The sequence below is a fragment of the Podarcis bocagei genome, assembly GCF_964188305.1.
Source record: "Podarcis bocagei genome assembly, chromosome: 1".
Taxonomy (NCBI): Eukaryota; Metazoa; Chordata; class Lepidosauria; order Squamata; family Lacertidae; genus Podarcis; species Podarcis bocagei.
The window spans coordinates 41277340-41299326 of NC_138125.1; the positions used below are offsets into that span (position 1 = coordinate 41277340).

The window sequence follows — 21987 nt, forward strand, 5'->3', positions numbered from 1 at the left end:
CTGGAAGAACATGTTTGGCAGAATTTTAATGGTAAAATATTTGGTGCATTAAGTAACTGAAAGCAATAAAATTTAAATATTTTTGGCAGTATTGTAGCATGTCCCAGGCATTAGTAGCATATTGTGAATAGTCAAAGCAAATGAATGGATACAATGAGTTTTACAGCTAGCCTTACAGCAGTGAAAGCAATGCATGCACCAAGGAGTTGTGGGTAGCAAGAAAATGAGATTGTCCTGCTGATTGGATGCAGAAAAGCAATGAGCAATTCAAGTGCTCCCAGTCAAACAAACTGCTTGTGGCACTAGTACTTGTACCCAATTACCAATTCAGAGAGAAAATAAAAAGCAGTTTCAGCAGAGTCAGGGTGGGAAATCTCCAATTAGCACCAATTAGTGAAGTTGCTTCCTATAGCGGAATTCTGGGGACATAAGAAGAAGAAAATCTCCCAGAATGCCTATTGGAAGCATTTATTTACCAGGTGAAGGGATTCCTGAAGAATAACTTGATGAGGATTTGTGCCTGTGGGACTTGAATACAGATACTACTTGGAACTTGCCTGCTCGATTTGACTGGTCAATCATAGGCTGTACTATTCTTCTTCTGGCATTAATAAACCTGAAATAGAACACAAAGTATAGAAATCTGTTTGTCCGTTTAATGCTGTACTTTAAAAAAAAATATCTTTTATTAGACCCCCACTTTCTTCCTCATGGCAGGGTTGCAGTACAGAAAACCGGATTAAAAACAAAAACAACATTCCAGGTTAGAAAACTACTTGTCAGGAAATAATGAATCACACATAAAAATATGCACAATTTAACACTTGGTTTTACTTCAAAAGCAAGATTATCTGGCCATCTAAAAACCCAGTTGAAGTATTGTGGAATATTTTATTTTTATTTTTTATTTTTTTTGTCCTAGGCAATTCAGCTGCCATTGCAGCTGTCCATAAATGAGGACCAGGCTTTGCTATTCTGTGCTTTCACAAGGTATTGTTAGGTCAGCAAAGCCATCAATTAGGCTGTCTGAAGTTTTATCACCAGCACAGCAGCAATAAGTGCTGGCCCAGAAAGAACTTCTGCTCTTCTACAACTCCTGCAGTTTAAGCCTGTAAAGTCAAGGGTCATTTGGAGGTCAGTGCCAGCTGGGGGCGACCTTTTCAACCAAGAGTGGGACACCCAGGGCAGAGAGCATAAGGCAACTTCCAACCATAAACCGGGGCACCTTTCAACTTGATAGAAAGAGGGAATTGCAGGTACATGTGTTTATTATTAGGCCCAAAATAACTTCTTCTCCAATCAGGTACCATAACTAAAGCAGTGTCCGAGTCATCTGAATGTTAGGTAAAGCCCATTATTTGGCAAGGGAAGCCTGGATTTAATTTTGTGGGTAATCCAAAAATAAGTGCTTGCATATTTCCCCATTAAGTTAATGCATAACAACCCACATCAGATAATCTTGTTCAAACTAACCCCAGTGAAATGATCCCCCCCCCCAAAAAAATGTTTCTTAATTGCACAGTTTAGTTAAGGCCATTTTCTATAATTCACAAGACCCACTTGTTTTGATCTCTATTGGTTTTTATCTCCATTCTCTGTGTTTTTAGAGAACATTAGTAGTTATGTTCAGGGTTTGTCCAGTATTGTCATTCATTGCTCAACTAAATGACACTTAAGAACTGCTAATGATCATTAGCGATTCCTGATATTCTAAACATACCCATCGCCTCAAACTTAGCTTATTTGTATCGTATAAATTAATAACGATTTCAGTGAGCTTCACATAAAACCCATGATTATTAAAAGTTTGTAAGGTAGTAGAATCTAGCATTTGGGGTTTGGACATAGTCACTGCTCTCCTTCCAGGTTAAGTTCACTTTACAGTAATAGACACCTTTGAAATCAACTCTTCTAATTGTATGCTAGTGGGAATGTCATTTAATAGATGATGCATAAATGCTCAAAAGACTACATAGGCTACTTTGCATCTTTTTGTTTACACATTGCTCACTATTTAAATACACCCATTGTAAAAATAATAAGAATACACTGCCTTATAATTAGTCAAAAGCAAATGCTAGGCATTTAAGACTGCTTTTATAGCTTGCTCCTCTAGGTAATAGTGATTTCTGTCACTGAGGCTATATTCCTAACATAACACTGTGAATTCAAGGCATATTTCTGTCCTCCAAGACAAAGGTCTTTGATAGGGCTTAATTTGCTTAGCTGCTTTCCAGTAATGTTGCTACACTGACCAAACAGGGACTGACCTGAGCCTTCTGCAGCTAGCATGCCTTTTATCAGCTGAAGTTAACGCCAACAGAGATTAACAGAAAAGCCTGATAAGACTGTTTTCTCTTCAATGAGCTTCTAATGATGTATGCAGATGGCAAGGTTTAAGGAACGAAACAAGCATGTACTGTACTTGGATTGGTAACACACAACAGATTCTCCTCCACTTTGAGCCTTGCTGACCCTTGCTTTCTTCAACCTAGCCACTCATAAGGTAAATTAAATTGCTTTTTCAGTTTTTATTTCAGCTCCAACCACTTTTTATTATTTACATCTGGTGGTCTCCTTATTTATGTCCCTTTCCACTTCCTTACAACACTCCCTTACTCACAGGACTGCAATGCATTATGGTTCTTCATTCTCAGCAGGAGAACACTACACTGTCTTCAAACAAATAATTAAGGGGAAGGTTAAAGGGGTTCACCTAAAGGTCATATCTTTGGAAACTCGTCAGAATGTATACATTAATTTAAAAAGGGGGGCATCCTCTTTAAGATTTTTTTTTTTAAAGGGAGTTTACACAACAATACAGAAGACTTGGACAATTCATAATCCTTTGACCAAAGGGATACAAAACTGGCTTTTATGAACATACACAATTAAAAACCCTAGCCTGTGGGGCTAATGTTAATTAATTCAACAGGTCAACAGGACAGAAACTTGGGAAGAGGATTTTGAAAATCTGCTCAGCACTTGTGTATTCTGTGCATGTGCCAGTCACACACACACACACACACACAGAGAGAGAGAGAGAGAGAGAGAGAGAGAGAGAGAGAGAGGACTAGCCCAGAATTTATCTGCGTTAGAGCTGCTAATTGATTCAACAGATATTTTTTGAGGAAACAGTGGAAGCCCTAGGTCAGTGGTTCTCAAATTTGGGGCAGGACCCCCCTGGGGGTACAAGTCATCTGGAAGGGGGTATTCAAAGTTCCAGGGAGGGAGATGATTCCACAAGATGCAGAACAAAAGCCACTTGCCTCCAAACAACAAACATTTTAATACTGCAGTCACCAAAAGTGCTGTACGAACCAGGGAACCTGAAAAGAAGCACACAGAAGCTTGCGGCCTCAGGAAATCGTCATTCTGCCGTGAGTGGCTGGTTTTAGGAGGAAGACGATGTTCTAGATGTCTTCTAATGCCAGCATGGGAGGTGTGTCCTAGTTCACAGATCCTTACAAATATAGCTGTGCTCAAAAATTCTGTGTGCTTTCCTGCCAAATAAATGGCTGCCCATTTATAAATAAATGGCACCTCAAGTGTTTGGAAGACAGTGTTCAGCGTAGAAAGGGTTGGGCAAGTTCTCCATAACTGGCAATGTCCTCCAACTGTGAAATACTCTCCCTGGAGAGGCTCACATGGCACCCACATTCATGTTTTTGTGGTACAAGGAGAAAAAACTTTATTCTCCCAAACCTTTAAATAATTTTAACAACCTTTTAATATCTTTTGTCATCATTTTTAGCACTGCCGTCTCTACTTTAACTTTAACTTTCCAGTGTAGCTTTAGCTTCTCACAGTGTAAATGAATTGTTTTACTCGCTGTTATTCTTTTGTGGTGGTTTGGCTTTTAGTGTGAATTTGTGTATTTGTTATTTTTTGAAGTTGTGACTAACAAAGAATTATTGCCATACGGTTCTTTTTGGCAAAAGCCAGCATGTAAGCAAACAAACAAAATTTTAGGACTCTAAGGTCTGACAACACTACAAGCACCCTACAGGTATAAGCATACTGGCGCCCGGGAAAAGGAATTGACTGACACTTTTCAAAAACCCTCTTTTGCTTTCACCATCTTAATGTTCAAGAGGGATTGTGATAGAAATACAAGATCCACTGATGAAGAACGTAAGAAGACGGCCCTGACAGATCAGACCAATGGCCCATCTGGCCCAGGAGCCTGTTCTCTCAGTGGCCAGCCTGTAGGTTCCTAGCCAGAACCAGCTGTCTATATAATGGAATATGGGTGATGTTCTGACAATTAAGAAGGGCTATAATGGTTGTGATGCACTTGGTAAAAGTTGTGGTAATTTAAGAGCACTAGATTAGCTTCTGCAAAACACAGAAGCTTTCTGAGCTGAGCTGAGCTGAGTCAGGAATGAATTGCCTATAGTCTATGGCAGGCATAGGCAAACTCGGCCCTCCAGATGTTTTGGGACTACAGCTCCCATCATCCCTAGCTAACAGGACCAGTGGTCAGGGGTGAGGGGAGCCTGGTCTATGGACATAACTCAAACCCAGCTGAAAGACATGGGATGATCGCCAATGAAGCCATCTAGAACTTGGTGGCTTGGATGAAGGTGATACCCTGCAAACACGAATAAGTAGTCTACTGAAGTAACCATAGATGATTCTGGGAATAATTTTATTTCTCCATTCTGAAAAAGAATATCTGCTGCTTGTTGAAGAACAGATGTTGAAGTGGTAATTCAAGGAAATAGTGAAAGGAGTAAAAGTGTCAAGTAAAAGTAAAAGTGAGAATCCAGTGATCCAGGATAAAAGGATCCCAGGTATTAACAATGTTTAATAATATTGAACTAAAGAGCTGGATGAAATGGTGAGAGAATCAAAGGTTCCACTTGGAAGAACTGATGGTTTGATCTAGTTTCAAAGGACATCAGAGGTGTACTGGCAATCCATAAAAAAACCCTAAAAAATAATTCTCACCCCAAGAGGAGAAAATAGCACAATTGTACAGGTTGGTACTATGATAAAGCGCACTGATGTATTGCACCCTCTGTTTCCCCTACACCAACAGTCATGTATCCCTCACCAGTATTATTAAAATTCACAAAAGTAGTTAAGATGCTTAACAGGAAAATGTCACATGGGGAAGAAGTCTTTAAAAGCTGATCTGCCATTGGAGATTTGTTTCCTCCCACCATTGAGACTCATGTTCTTTTTATGTACCACTCAGAGAAGTTAACCATATTTGCTGCCTACTTTTAAGTATAGAAAAGCTGCATTGCTGGTGGTACAGTAGGTATCCTATCACACAGCCTTAGGTACAGTAGACACCACTTGCAGCTGTCCTTTGATGACATGGCTGTAGAAATCAGCAGTAATGGCACTGCAACAAGAAGTGTACATGCCAACATTATGTGTATCAGTACTAATGATGCTTGGAAGTGCTGTGGTCAGAATGAATGCTGATTGTGCTACAGGCATTCACACCAATGAAATTGTTGCAGGCGGATCTGGTGAAAACTTGACAGTTATGAGTGATGAGTCCTAGGAATGGTGTTCAATGTCTGTAATGGACAATATGAATCCCAAACAGGATCTTAAGAAATCACATCCAAGTAAGTATAGAAGTAGAAACAAAAGATGGCCTATATGAAGAACAGAAGGATCTCTCAGCCCATTTTCCACAATAAGTGATTTCCCCCCTTTGATTTACTAAAATTTGAATTAAGATCAACAACTTAATTGTTCATGAGCCACTGAATAGCCTTCAAAAGGGTTATTACTTTTAACCATTACCATCATTAGAGACTAATCAGAAACTTATACAGTACATGGAATTTTCTGAATTCATTTTCCATTGCCCCCTAGTTTTAATTCAAGTGGAGCCTTTGGAGATATTCATTTTCCAGCACTAAAAGAGGGAAAGGATTATTTTTTGTTCATGAATAGTAGTGTGCGAAAATGGTGATAATTCATTCACAATATGTAAGAAGCATTTTTCCTCAGGTTTTTGTTCCAGCTCACTGTATGGCACTGACATTTTCAGTAGAGGGCTGGCATGACTTAAGCATGCAAAACAAATCCAAATTTGTTCACTTTTAATGGAAAAATTAATCTTTGGCCAACTGACATTTCAAAATTTGGAATGTACATATGACATGGGTCCTGCTGAGAAATTTAATCATTTTCAAATTGAATCGAATCCATTTTTTATTAAAAAGTCACCCTATTTTTCAGCAAAACACTTATGATAAAATTTAAATGGTCATAGTGCATGAGGAAAGAACTGTAGTATTTTATTTTAAAGATATCATAGATTTGAATAGAAAAAGCTTCTGAATTATATGTGAAACCTTTGTGTGCCCAGTCTTCATGAGCTCTTACCCCACCACACTCCATTTGTAAGTGAAGCAAGAACATAAATTTCTTTGCCACATTTGGTTATAAACAGATACTCTCACTCACATAAGTAAAACAGTTATTCCTGGACTGTAATCCTAGAGTGGGTTTCAACTAACTTTTACTCAGAGTACATCCATTGAAATTAATAAACCTAACTAAGATAGGTCCTTTAATTTCAATGGTTATACCTTGAGTAAGTTTAGCTGACTAACATCCCTAAACACATTTACCATGGTTGCTTTGCCTATGCCCCTTTGGTTTTCCTTGGTGCCTTGACATAATTTGAGCATTGTGTTGAACTATATTGAATATTGAATAAAGGCAGGCTGTGAGCTGATTTCTGAATTTTTCTCTTAGAAACATAGAAGGTTGGGCATTTGCCCAATACTCCAACTGACTCATACAAATTAATGCAGCTGTGTCTGGGAACAGTCTTGCATGGTGATCTTGTGCCATAAAACCACACATTACCATGGCGAAAAGAAAGGAAGCTTGTATGGTTTTCACATTTCTAGTATACATAAATATAAGGAATTTTCATTTACATTATTTGGGGAACTGTGCTTCCACATTCATTTATACCACAATCCTATGTATGTTTTTTCAGAAATAAATCCCAGTCTTCAATGGAACTTACTTTCGAGTACAATAAATAAGAATACCGTTGTGAGATAAATGCACTTGATGCTGTAAAGTTCCAATGAAATCCTCTGTGCCCAATATAGCACCCAACAGTTTTCTATACCTATGTAGCCATACTGACCCTTGGTCATCTTGCTATGGTAACCTACCAACATTTTATTCCATGTTGAGCTCTTTGTCAAAAACAACTTATTTCACAAAATGTCAGGCTAACATCATTTGATGACTCTGCTATGCAAAAGAAAATAATGAAATAGACCCTAAGCTACTTGTTGAAATACTGTACACACACTTTCTAAAATGAAAATAGAGATTCCCAGAGTTCTTTTCCAGATACCAAATATTCAATTTCATGTGAATTTCTTTTCATGCAGAATAAAATGCTGATGAACAGCATTTGGCATGAGCTATTATGGCTACTTGGTAATATTTTGACAGGCTTAAGCATTTGCAAACCATATATTGTTCTGATGCGCTTAACATGGCATAGAGTAAATCTGTTAAACGTTCATAGATATTTGTCTATGTCTTATTATATTTGCGGGGTATTATGGCACTTTGAAACATGTAGATCCTAGGGCCCCATTCCCCCAACACCCTATCTACCACAGGAAATATGCAATTTTCACTTCAGGAAACTAAAACTCATATATTTATTGCATCTATAACTGACAAATTCCAGGACTGTCTTGTTCAGCTGATTTGCTTCTTCTGAAACGCAAAAATGAAATTTAATCTCTCTTCTTTTGGCACATATTTGTAATGATAGTAGTGTTACTATTGGAGGTTTCCCTTCATAGTAGTCATGAATATTGTGCATTCTATGAAGCCATAGTGGCAATACAGCATGTATTTTAGAACAGGCTGCCAAATATTTCTTGTACTAAAAAGGAACACTAGGGGCTGAATCTGCTTGTGTATGGTGCCTAGTATTGAAGAAACCTTAGGAATGAATGCAAGCCAGGTACTATTCATGCATTCTCCAAGCCAAGAGTCCACATAATTGGGCTGGCCTTGGTTGGTCAATCATTATTTGTGGTTTCCAGCAACACCACCTCTTCCCCAAGTCCTCTGCACACTCCAGGATTTGAAAGCAGTATCAATCTCCAAAGCCTGGTATGAAGTTGAGAGGCTGACCCCTTCCCTTCCCTTAAGTTCTCTACACAGGCCAGAGAACACGAGAGTGGTGCAGGGTATCAGTCTCCTACACCCAGCAGGATCTATTTCTCCTGGACTTTTGTTTCTATGATGTGTGAAGAGCTTGGGGGGGGGGTAAACATTGCATCCTTTATTCTGTTTAAGCAACTAGGAAAAGGTGGTCACCAGGAAGAGAGTCATGGTCCTAACTAGCCACATTTCAATCGGTGTGCAAAGTTGAACAACATTCTACATGCAGCCTCCCCTACTGAATGCAAGTGAAATGAGGTATATGCCTTGTTCATTTTAAGTGAACTGTATAATTTCACATTGTGAAGTTTTAAGGATCTGGATGAATATTTTGGGTGCATACAAAGGGCTACCCTTAGACATACTTAAAGAAATTTGGGTATGCCTTGTGGGGGGGGGGCATTTCTTTTGAATAACAACTCTCAATACCATATCCCAATTCTTTTTTTTTTTAAAGTATCATTATTTGCAAAAGGAGTGTGGGGTTGGTACACGATTTGAGAAAGACTAGCCCAGCATGCAGAACTGGTTGAACATGGCTCTTTGGACACAGGGCTTTGCGTATGAAAGATATCTATGTCACATCTTTCCAGTGACTCAGAATAATGCCAAGTTTCCCTCCCAATAATACAAACAACTTGGGAGGAGTTATTTTTTTCATTGGTACTGTGGGAATTAACCCCCTGCCTTCCTCTTTGCCATTGTCTTCGATCCTGCTTGGGGACTGCAGCAGCAACTATTTATTTACAGAATTAACAACATGTGTAGCTTGGCCCTAAATGTGTGATTTTTTGAGTGGCCTACAGAAGAGGCTTTTCTGGAGTACTGGAATACAAAATATTAAATTAACATTTTTAGTTTAATTTACAGTTTACAGTGTATTTTATACCTTTCAAACAATCCTTAATTATTAAACACACATTTCTTTTTCCTGGCTGAAATCTACTAATCTCAGTTCATTTCATTCTTTTCTCTCAATAGAATTATGGTAGGTATCCATTTCCATGTATATAGTTTTATAACAAAGGATGATACACATCTTTCTTTAGGATGACTGTGCCATACCGCGCTACACAGCATTCTCTCTGTTCGTATATTTAAAGCTGCTTTAAATCACTTGGCTACAAACAAGTCCAAAAGGCTATTAAATAAATAATACTTGAAAAGTCAGAGAAAGTTAGAAGACTTCATTTACTTGAAACACTTTTTACTGAAAATTTTGTGGCATTCAAAAAAAGATTAGGATACCTTAACAATGGCAATGACTGATTCATGACTAGATGGGCACTATACTCCCTTATGGTACCAAAGTGTCTTATGATACCATAGATGGTCAATGCAAAACAACAACAACAACAACAACAACAACTTCTTCTTCTTCTTCTTCTTCTTCTTCTTCTTCTTCTTCTTCTTCTTCTTCTTCTTCTAACTTATACTTCTGTAGTGCCTGCCTGCACTACAGAAAATACTAGTATCCCCTGTGATAGTGTGCCTACAAAAACATCATTATTTAGGGTGGGTGTTTTCCCCCCGTTTTGTTCTAAAGCACTACAAAGTTCCAAAATTCCTATTACGGCAATACTTTTATTACACCAACCAAAATGTAACAAAATTGTGTGCAAACTTTTGAGTTCACAAGAACTCTTTATCAGGCTAGTTCCCACTTCCTATGGGTCAATGTTGACAGATGGACAGAATTGCCCACCTGTCAATTGCTACCTATCATAGGACAAAGCAGGTTGGCAGAACCACTGATCAGTGGCAACTTTCTTTGATAACCTGCTTTTAGTGTCAATCAACTGATTGGTGCTGGGAGTGCATTTTCAAAGTCATCACTGGCAGTTACAGGGAGTCCCTCTGAAGTACTTTTGGTGCACTAAGGAGTTTCTAATAGGGAAACATTGTACAGTCCTAAATTGGGCATTCCTAAGCTTCCCTTGGACCTGTTCCTATAGAATTGAGTTTATTTTGCCTTATTTTAGAGGGAAGAATGGGACTGATATATATCTGAAAAAGATATGAGAATGTAGGCAATATCGACATTTTTACTGCAATGCATCCGAGTGAGCTTGGGTTAATATGCTTCCATTTTTAATTCTGTTGCATGCTTTTATAAATATTTGTATAGTTCCTTCAGCCTAACTGTTTAATATCAGATGTGAGAGTTATTCCTAGGTATTTAAAGCCACCATGGGCTCTTGGACTGGACTATTTATTATTATTATTATTATTATTATTATTATTATTATTATTATTATTATTAGCAATACAAAAATATATATCATAATAAAAGCAGTAACCCCCCCCCACATGTAATGCAATAATCCTGCCCTCCCACTGCAACGGAAATTGTGAGACACAAAATGTATATACATTTCCTACAAAAGAGACATAAAACTTTGATTCACAAGGGAAAAGCAGTATATAAATTTTTGAAACAAACCAACAAAATGTAATCAGCTTCATGTAGCAAGGGCCAGGTTTAGGATTCAGAGAATTGAGCTATATTTAGCTTAGCATACGCAGCTAAAATGAAATTTACACAAAACATACGGACTTGGCAAAACCACTCCCCCTGGCTCCCCCCCCCCTTTTGGCCAAGATTCAAGCATGGATACATTCCTACATATTTGGATGCATACATATTTGCATCAGGAAACCACTGAAAGGCATATGCTGAGTACCGAAATGCTACCTTGTCTTTTAAAATGAAATTTTAAACTCCAAATCTGAATTTCTGTCAGCAACATTAAAATGTGGAAAAGAAAATGCACATTTGCCTCTCAAAATTTGGTCCAGCTCTATGCATTTTTCAAGTCCTTTTCCTGCATCTCTTGTACCAATATGTTCACTCATAACACCAGATAGAGAGGTTCCCAGCGACCTCTGCCAACATATATACTAGGAAGCCATGAGATGGAGCCAAACTATAGGGTTCTGTGTAGGACTCAATGAAGTTAGGTGAAACAATTCCTGGAAATAAGGTATGCAGCAGAACCCTACACATTATTTACTTGGACGTAATCCCACTATTTAATAGGATTTAATCCCAAATCAATGTGCACTAGATTGAATCTTTAGGCTATAGTCCTACCTGGGAATCTTACTGAATTCAGTGGGACTTACTTCCGAGTAGACATGTATAGGATTATGCTGTTATATTAGTGTCCCAGTTTTATCAGGAACATGTATGTGCCATATACTCTGTCCCAAACGAAAGACTTTTAAGACAAACACTGCTAATAAATTGTCTAATTATAACATGCTCTGGAATTCTTATAGCTATTTAATGTATAGGTGCTCCTTTTTTAATTTTCTGCCGGTTTTTAAAAAATTGAACAGCACAATGCTACATGTGTCTACTCAAAAGTAAGTCCCGCTGTGTTTACTGGTGATTGTTCCCAGGAAAGTATGAATACAATTGCAGCCTAATATAGCTATAAGACTGAACAGTACAAGTCCATTTTGCATTAAAATTATAATAATATAATGGAATAATCCACCATCCTGGATTATAAATATACTGTGAATCCCCACAGTGAATAAATAACCAGTTGCAGAAATAAATAAATCTCCTAATATTAAGTGTAATAAAGAATTGCTACTACAGAAAGACATTGACAGACACCGATTTCCGTTATGAGCTTTCAAGAATTTTTAACCTATGTAGAAAATTATTTTTTATTTCCCCTGGAAATCTGAATGGTAATAAACACTATTCTGTGAATGTAATCACATCTGATGCCACATAACAAAACATCTCAGCAGGTCATGTTTTCCAAAGTAATGTCTGCTTCCTTTCTATAATGCCATTAGATTATTCATAAGCAGTTATTTATCACACTGTAAGAGAGATCTTTCATAGGTACTTGAAAGGGAGGAGACAAACAGAAAGAGTTCCTTAGCTATTCACATCTTAAAGATAAAATGCTAAGTCAATAGACATGTTGTAGTATATTGCCTCATCCTGCACATGATTTATTGCAGATGAGAATCAACTAGAAACCGAATTACTTTGAAAGTTTTACTGCTGATGTTAAAATTCCAGGTCTGTATACATACATTTTTATAGAGGCACTAAGTACAGCTTTTGCAAATTTGAAACCTCTTATTTTGAGGTTATGTGCATTGGAATAACCACTGCATAAAACAGAGACCTTTCATATAATTCTTAAACTGACCACTCAACCATTTATGTTGCTGTCATAGCTTAAAATTTTTTTGGGGGGGGGACCCCATATTTTTGTAGCATTTAGACAAATTATTGGCAATTGTGCTTATTCCAAACCAGATTAGGTTTTTGAATGTTTTATATAAACAATTACAAAGGGATATTCATTTTGAAAGCTAGTATCTGTTTACTTTTTGGTATTTATGATAAAATTTGATGAAATTTAAAAGCACTTTCAGAGGAAAATAAGCTTAGTAATAACTTCTCCCAAATGTGTAAGCATGCTTAGAAACACCTGCTAGATACATTTGAAGAGATCAAGGTGCTCTTGCATGTCTTGTATTATAGGTATCTCTGATTAGCTTGTCATCTACTCTGAAGAAGATGTAGCCCAATTCTCCTATGCTGTATAGCAGGCCAGCTGTTAGCTGTCTGTCAAGCACCTAAAGTGGACAAGTAGTCCAGGAGCAAAAATGTCACTCCTTTGATCTGGCAAGGAGCAGCTGCTGATTTATAGAGTAGGACTTTGTTCTTCCGTTCTATTTTACTTTCTTTCCTAAGGCAGAACCACAAAATCCAGGAGAAAAAAAAGTGCCGTTCTCTGCAACATCAACAAGCTCTGACAACTGCAACAGGGTTTTTCTTGGCCCTAACAAAGCTCTCAGGCATCTCCTTTGACGCTCACCTTTCCCTCCCCCCTTCTTCTTTTTGCAATGCGGTAGTTATTGTTTAATTCAGCTTCTGTAAATGGAATGGACTGTGGCCAGCAAGCCCGGGGCATAAACACACCTGTATGAAAGAAGTCTTATTGTAGCAACCATCTACATCCAACCTGCACATGCACTGCTGGTTCTTGAGTTCAGAAGCTATGCTCCATTTTCCTGACAGCAAATTTTGCCCTAAGTAAACTATGCTTTTTGTATCCACTGTCCTGTCTTGACCATGCTTGTGCATTTTTCCATAGCTATTAAAATCTTCAAATCTGAAGGCAAAAGGATTAAGGCATGGAAATATATATTTTACCTGCCTGTCAACTCAGTGGACTTCAGGAAATTTGTTATGAACATCCCCAAGTCTTTCAAATCTATAGCCAACGCCAACAAAAAGGAACTCCATGCTGAAAAATTGACGGGTATTGATCTTTAAGGTGTTCATGCTGGTTTAGGGACATGGTTAATATACTAGCAGCCACAAGCAGGTAACGATACAGAATTGATTTATTAAGGATTATTAGGGGAAAGAACTTTATAAGGAGTTGGTTTTAATACAATAAAAATATTGAAACTATGACCTGGCTTGACCCCTTAGGGTCAGCTGGTTTAAGAAACAGATCACCTTTTATGAGGTGCTGAGTGATCCTCTTTCTCCTCTAGAAGTTAAAGAGCACTATTTAAAGAAATTCCTTTATAGGAATCGGGCTCTTAATATCTTTATTGGCTGTTCCTGATTTTTTAAAGCTACGGATTTTAAAGTTACAGAAGTGAGCATTGCAGAGAAGTTGGACACAAACCTCTATACATTAGTAGTGCAGAGAATATATATATAGTATCATGACTAACTTAAGTGTCGTTGATTTCGGTGGGTCTAAGTAGTCTGGATCTAATCCTACAAATGAACAACTATAGGCACAACCTACCGGTATTTACTTTCCTAGAGATGAAGGGGAAAGTTTTAGGAAGACTAGACAGGTAAACAGAGAGATACAACAGCCATAATGATTTCTCAACGTGTGACAATTTTTCAGATGCGTATGTGCATGTTATCCTTTTCAGTCTTATATATCTTATTTATTTCAAAAGAAGGCAGAAAAATAATTTAAGTATAGCAGTGGGATAAGCCCCCAAAAGGTAATTCAGCAGAATTCTTTGCAGTGTTCACCAGAACTTAGTCTGTTCCCCAGCAGTAAGGAATTGTCACTATGGTATGAAAGTCACTGGAACTCTTATGCATAGAGGTTCCACCCCTTGCTTCATTGGAGAGTTACCCCTCCACTGAAATTAATGGGAAAGACTTTCCAAGCGATGTAACTATATGCATATTAGAGCTCCCCATTAGTATCCGAGATATCCTTTGATATCTGCCAATTTTGCATCTCCTTTGGGAAAGCCATCAACTCTTGAGGCCAGTAGATGTTTACCTCCGCCAACCTCTCAATTATTGTTTCCCGAGTCTTCTGAGTGCCAGTAAGTCCCCTCATTTCTTTAGAAATCTTGGTCACTTAACCTGACATAAAGCAGTAATATTTGTCTTGCACAGCTCCCCATTACTTCATTTATGCTCTGCAAAATATAGTGTTGATTCATCACCAGAAACAAATACAAAGGACAGCTTCACAAGAAGTAGTGTAGCATAGTGTAGACTGAGCTATGAATTAGGAAGCCTATGGTTCAAATCTCACCTCTGCTATGCATGGTTCAGGTAGCCTTAGTAAGCTGTTGTGTGACATCAGGTGCTAGACATGGGCAGGGAGGGGCAGCTGCCCCCCTAAATCTATAACAATCAATAAAAATACATAGCAAACTGAGGTTCTGTTCCCCCAACAAAAGGCCTGCCCCCCTAACAAAAATCCTGGCTACGCCCATGTCATATTCATAGTAGACATATAGAAATAAATTCACTTAAGTAACTTAAATCTATTGATTTCAGTGGGTCTGCTCTGAGTATGACTACCATTAAATATTACTGACTGTCTCATTCAATGCCCCATCATCTGCAATAAAGCCATTTATTGATTGCATTTACTATCTGCCCTTCATCACACAGTTGCAGGGCATGGTACATAAAGAAATATACAGATCTAAAATACACAACAGCAAAAAGATATAAAAATAATTTAAAACCACATTAAATAACATCTCAAGGAAGGAGGTGACCATATTCAATTAAACCAGTTCATCCTCCCCTAAAAGGTCTAGGGGCAAAGGAGTGCCTCTTCATCTGTCAATGAAAAGCAGATCATTTCACTGCAAGATGTAGCTTAAAGAGGATGGCATTGCATAAGGTAAAGGTAAAGGGACCCCTGACCATTAGGTCCAGTCGTGACCAACTCTGGGGTTGCGGTGCTCATCTCGCTTTATTGGCTGAGGGAGCCGGCGTACAGCTTCCGGGTCATGTGGCCAGCATGACAAAGCTGCTTCTGGCGAACAAGATCAGCGCACGGAAACGCCGTTTACCTTCCCGCCGGAGCGGCACCTATTTATCTACTTGCACTTTGACATGCTTTCAAATTGCTAGGTTGGCAGGAGCAGGGACTGAGCAACGGGAGCTCACCCCGTCACGGGGATTCGAACCGGTGACCTTCTGATCGGCAAGTCCTAGGCTCTGTGGTTTAACCCACAGGGCCACCCGCGTCCCATGCATTGCATAGGCTATCACATAGTTGTCTCTAAAACTTTGCTAGGTAGTGGTGTCACAAGGAGGTGGTGGAGCCACAGGTGATCCTAATACCCAGCCACGTTGATATAAGAGAAGACATTCCTCCAGATATTGAAGTTATTTAGGGCTAACTGCCCAACCCTACAGGCTAATGCTTTGTACACTAGCATACTCTATATATATGTGAAATAACAACAGCAACAACGGAAATGACAAAAAGATAAAGTTAGTGGAAACCACTAGAGAAACTCTACATTAAATGCTAGAGCTTTGAAAGTTATAGCAGTTATAAGAACTCTGACCCACAATACGAAATAATGCACCATTTGCTGATTCTACTGACATTTGACTTTAAAACATTATAAACAAGAGTAAAAGTAGAAATTAGTATTTTTTTTCTGAGTCAAAGCAAAAAGTAAAGCAAAAGGTAGGGTTCATGATCAGAAGCATTACAAGTAAATTTGGATGAACTATTTTAGCAATAACTGTGAAAACGTATACAGAAACATTGGTAAGTATTTGTGAAAAATGCTCAGTGAACCAAACAGGCTATATACATTTTTGTTGAACAGGAACCCTTCACCCTGCATGGGAAAACTGTTTTCAAAACTGAGAGTTTGTGAAATGTTGGGCAGGGGGTGGGAGGCAGTGGTAAATTGCTCAAAGTTTGTAAATTAAAAATTGCACTGGGCCAGCAAGCCATTTCTGTGAGCCTTTTAGGATTCTGTCCACTATTTTTGTTTTTAACATAAATGACATGCAGGAGCAGGTTTCCACTCAGCCAATGTGTTTCTGTTCATGTTTGGGGTGCATAGGTATGTGCATCATAATGCTCATTCATAACTTGATGGATTGGATATGTATTTTTGTGGGGGTAGGTTTCCCGTCCTAGGTCACTGTTTATTGTGAATTACTATACCTGAATTGGGATCATGGGCAATTTATATTGATAGAGTACCCACAGGGCAATCCTAAGTATGTTTACATAGAAATAAGTCCTACACCTAGGGCTTACACCTGGGGCTTACATCTAGGCAAGTGTGTACAGGATTGCTTCAATACCTTAAAAATTATCTTATAGAGTGAAGACATAAAAATACACCATCTCAAGCATGGTATCTGAATAAGGCAGTTTTGGGGGCCTTTGGACTAAAAAGTGATATACAGTGGTACTCGGGTTACAGACACTTCAGGTTACAGTTGCTTCAAGTTACAGACTCCGCTAACCCAGAAATATTACCTCAGGTTAAGAACTTTGCTTCAGGATGAGAACAGAAATTGTGCAGCGGCGACGCAGCGGCAGCAGATGGCCCCATTAGCTAAAGTGGTGCTTCAGGTTAAGAACAGTTTCAGGTTAAGAACGGACCTCCAGAACGAATTAAGTTCTTAACCAGAGGTACCACTGTATAAATAACAACCATACCAGTTAATAAGTTATTAAACCTTTTGGAATAGAATCATAGAATTGTAGAGTTGGAAGGGACCCTGAGGATCATCTAGTCCGACTCCCTGCAATGCTGGAATATACTGAATTAAATTTCAATGCATTAAAAAGGAAATGCAAAGGATGCAAAGATTTATCTTACTGAAAAATTTAAAAATCCTTTGTGAACATAAGAGATCAGCTGGCAGAGGGGGATTTGTTTCTCCTCCTCTTGTATCTTCAGTAGTTGTTCTATTCTCTGCTCTTTTCAGTGCAACTATATTATTATCCACAAATTTTTTAGCATCATCGTAATCATAAAATATATATTTTATATCTTTATAAATCACCAGAGGCTTAGCAGAATCCAGTAATGCCACATCTGCTTTAATCCTAGTAAATTCTAGCCTGAGAGAGTCTAGTAAGTGGAATATGTCACCACGTTTCCTGAAAGATTCAGGAAATACATCATCTCCTTGATTCCTGAAAATGCAAAACAAATACAACAAAGAGCAATTGGCAGAAGGAAAGCTGGTACACGTACAGTGCAATCCTAAACATGTTTACTCAGAAGTCAGTGTTAATGAATTCAATGGGGTTTACTTCTAAGTAGATATGCACAGAATTGCTGCAAATGTATAGTTTGTATAGGGATTAACAAACAGGTATTACTATCTCTGTCATACAAAGATCTCTTGATCACCTGTTTTCTCTGCAAGTGCTGCTGTTTGAAGATAGGTAAACTTCTTGCTCCCTGAACCTACCACATATTCTTGAGCTGATGCCCACATTCAGCTGTTCAGATGCAAACACAAATCTACCTACCTCACTACCAGCGCTAACCAGTCACATTAATTTAACTATATAAACAGAGGTGATCTAACCTAAAGAGATCGTGCTCAGTCTTTTTGCTGCAGAGTTAAAGTTAAAGTTGTATAGAGGGTAATATAGGATATAATGCACAATGTCAAATATTGTAAATGAGATTGACTTCTTGCCCTGCATACAAATAGAATATGTAAACCAGGTAAGCAGGTACAGCACCAAACACAACATGAGCGGCAAGAAGGGACAGTCTTGCTCTATAAGGATTGAACCTTGTTGGCCAGGCACCAACAAGGTTCTCAACAATCTGCCGATTCTGAATATCTGTACCTGATGTTGGGGACATGAGACATGATGGAATTCCATTGGTATACTATCCACATCAGCGCCTAACTATATCCCTGCCTGAAGTATCAGCAGATAGTCTCAAACACGATTGAGGACTCTGAGACTGGTGGTCCTGGGAGCTTTAATATGCATGCTGAGGCTCTTTTGGGGGAGCATCTGAAAATTTCATGACCTCCATGACAACCACAGGCTTGTCTCAAATTATCTGGACATGATAAATTTAGCAGGATACAATTTGGACTTGATTTTCTGCAGTGGAAGGGGGGGGGGGATGATCCGTGCATGAGGAAGCCAATAAAGACTACATTGTCATGGTCAGATCATTACTTGATTCATGCTTGACCTGATCATGTTTGACCTACAGCTTACCTGTAACTTCTGCAGAGGTGGAGAACTGGTTCTGATGGTTGACTCTTGAAGACTAATGAATCCAGACAGTTTTTTGAGGTCTCTTGGAGATTTTCCTGAAGCCATTGGTACTACTGAGACCTTGGTCTCTGCATTAAATAAGGGGATGCCTGAGGCCATCAATATCCATTTCTCCCAAACCCCCTCAATCCAGTTGTAGAGGCATGTTGACTCCTTAATATTATGAGGAGCTGAGGGCAATTAAATGTTTGGGTCAACAGCTAAATTGCAAATGGTGGAAGACACATAGTGAATATGATCGGATACAGGTGAAAACCCATATTGGGCTTGCTTTGTGGTGGCGGCCAATACATTTTACTTCTCTTCCACCACTGCATCTGAACTATGTAATCCAGAAGTTTTTTCAAGTCATCCAAGAGAGTTTTTCAAGTGGGAAAGGCCCTCTTTTGCATCCTGAATTGGCTGTGGCTAGGATAGAGTACTGGATTACTGAGGTGGTCAATGCCTATCTAAAAGAATGTGTGATCTTCAATGTCATAAAAAGTGAAGACATTATTGAAGAAACCTATTTTGGAGCCAGTGATCTAGGATAACTACCACTACCTAGTGGTTCTGGAGTACACTAATTATTTAGAACCATTCAATCCAGTTTCAGGCCTGAGTTTGGAACAGAAACAACTTTGGTCATCCTAGTAGGCGAGTTACATTGGGAAATGGGTATGTGGAAGAGGAATATTGGAGTGTTGACCTCAGAAGGTGGTGCTGGGATATTTTTGTTCCAATCTGTGGCCTTCCACTTACAGGGTGACTCTATTCTGCTCTATGCCTTTGAGTATCTACATGACATTGCTGGGTGACATCATCGCTGGACCATCTGTTACAGGTGGCAGTGGTAGCTAGGAGTTCCTTTTATTAACTTAAACAAATACACCAGCTGTAATATGTTCTAGAGAGAATGGATCTAGCCTCAGTTATTCCTCAGAGTTCACTGTCCAGGTTGCATCATCTGCAAACAACATCTCTCAGATAAGAACCCACCACACTTTTGGCATGAAGATGTGCCAGGTTGAACAGACCCCATCGCTTCTCGAATGGAAGTATATACTGTCTTTTGTCGAGCTGAAGGCACAGGAGAACAACAGGGAGAAGAATATGCCAACGAAAGTTGGGGTGAGATCACAGCCCTGTTTCACACCGCTCTTTATCGGAAAGGCATTTGAGGATGAACCGTCATACTGGATGGTGCCGTCCATGCTCTCGGGGAAGGACACAATCATTTTTTGCAGCTTAAGTGGCATCCTATCTTGTTGAGCAGCATGAAGAGTCCTTTTCAGCTGATGACATCAAATACCTCCATCAGATCTATGAAGGTGGTGTACAAGGGTGTCTGCTCCAGGCATTTCTCCTGCAGCTGGTGCAGTGAGAAAATCATGTTGACTTCTGAGCTCTAAAGCCACACTGGGATAGCCCCTGTCAGTGAGTAACTATAATCTGTTGAGAACTACACAGACAAAGGCTTTCCTCACATAGCTTTTTATCGATAAGTACCGCATTTTTCTGTCTATAAGACGCCCCCTATGTTGGGGGACTCAGATTTAAGAAAATGAGGGGAGATGTATCCGTGTATAAGATGCCTCCTAATTTTTGACATTCTGTTTTTTTTGGGGGGGGGCTAGTCTTATACACGGAAAAATACGGTATATTCGCTGGTATTAATTGACCTAGTTCTGAATTATTTTGCTATAATGTTATTGTTCCAAGTTGTAGCTATTTATTGGTACAGTTATTCTACTGCTATTTTATTGTTATAGATTCTTAATGCTTCTGCGTTTCTGTTTGGTATCCTGCTTCTGTATTTCTGTTTGGTATTCTATGGTGGTTATATTTTATTTTTTAAATATTGTGATTCTTTATATGATGGAGACCTCCTTGTGAGGGCTTGGACTTAAAAGTGGTCCCAAAGGATTTTAAATACACAAATAAGAGAATGAATGTACAACATGATAAAAAAATGGGGAAAGGGCAGCACAGATAAATTTTGCAAACAGAATGCTTCTGCTGGCTCAAAATGATGAAAGAGAGGGATATGCAGGACTGGCCACCATATTCAGAGGATGGGAAAATTCTGTATTTGTTATACCATTTAAATGTATATAAATATAAAATTGTCCATTGTCTTAACATTGAAATATTTTTTTTTTAAAAAAAGGAAAAGCAACGAGGAGAAAACACAGTGGAAATGTGTTTGAGGATGCCCAAGAGACTAATTTATTGCTAATATATTTGTCAATTCTATTTCCCAAGTTTTAAGTCCGTCAGTATAAAGTGACAACGTGTAAAACATTAACTTATTTTCATGAGTGCACCACTTACTGGGAGAGCTTGTTAGTCAAAACAATCTACATAATGTTTGCTATAGAAGTTGCATGTAGCAACTTCTCACAGCAATTCGGACTCCCAAACCCCTGTTGGCAGTCCGTACTCTTTTACGTAAGGCTTGAATTCTGTGAAGTGCATTTATGTTCCTGGCTACTTATCAGTGCAGTCCTATATACTTTCTCAAAAGTAAGCCTCACAGAGTTCAGTGGAGCTGTATCCAGATTGTCTTTTTGATTGTATGTGGTCTTTAACAGGAATAAGATTCTTATTTCTTTATGTCCCTCTACACATTTTACACAGGCCCACAGAAAAACTATACTCAGCGTTATTTGAGGGACCACTGATTTCTCATAGCACATCCTTTCCTTTGTTAAATTTAATGTTCTGAACCACAGGGATTTAAAAGAGCAAAATAGAAGTAGGGACAGACAGAGGCACTTTAATAATTACGCTACACCACAGGCCCTCATATGTCTGAATCCTACACGGCAACTTCTTGTTAATTCAGTGTTGGATATCTTTTATTTTTTACACATTTTATTGGCCATCAACTTACAACTGATATCTTTTTCTGGTTAAACAATAAATGCGCTGTTAGTTTTAGTTGTATACAGTGGTACCTCAGGTTAAGTATTTAATTCGTTCCGGAGGTCTGTTCTTAACCTGAAACTGTTCTTAACCTGAAGCACCACTTTAGCTAATGGGGCCTCCTGTTGCTGCCGCGCTGCCGGAGCCCGATTTCTGTTCTTATCCTGAAGCAAAGTTCTTAACCTGAAGCACTGTTTCTGGGTTAGCAGAGTGTGTAACCTGAAGCGTATGTAACCTGAAGCGTATGTAACCTGAGGTACCACTATATTCCTAATATTTCTGCTCAAGATGGCACTTGTGTTGCAAGGACACACCATTCTCCTGC

At 38.7% G+C, this 21987-nt stretch overlaps 1 protein-coding gene across 13 annotated transcripts in view; it reads right to left on the bottom strand.

Annotated features, from left to right (window-relative positions):
* Window positions 1-21987, bottom strand: part of MEIS2 (Meis homeobox 2) — a 230469-nt gene that overhangs the window by 5936 nt on the left and 202546 nt on the right. For all 13 annotated transcript variants that reach the window (XM_081209146.1, XM_081209139.1, XM_081209145.1 and 10 more), the window contains one exon: window positions 558-616. In XM_081209146.1, coding sequence (XP_081065272.1) covers window positions 558-616 — 59 coding nt within the window. The remainder of the gene's footprint in view (window positions 1-557; window positions 617-21987) is intronic.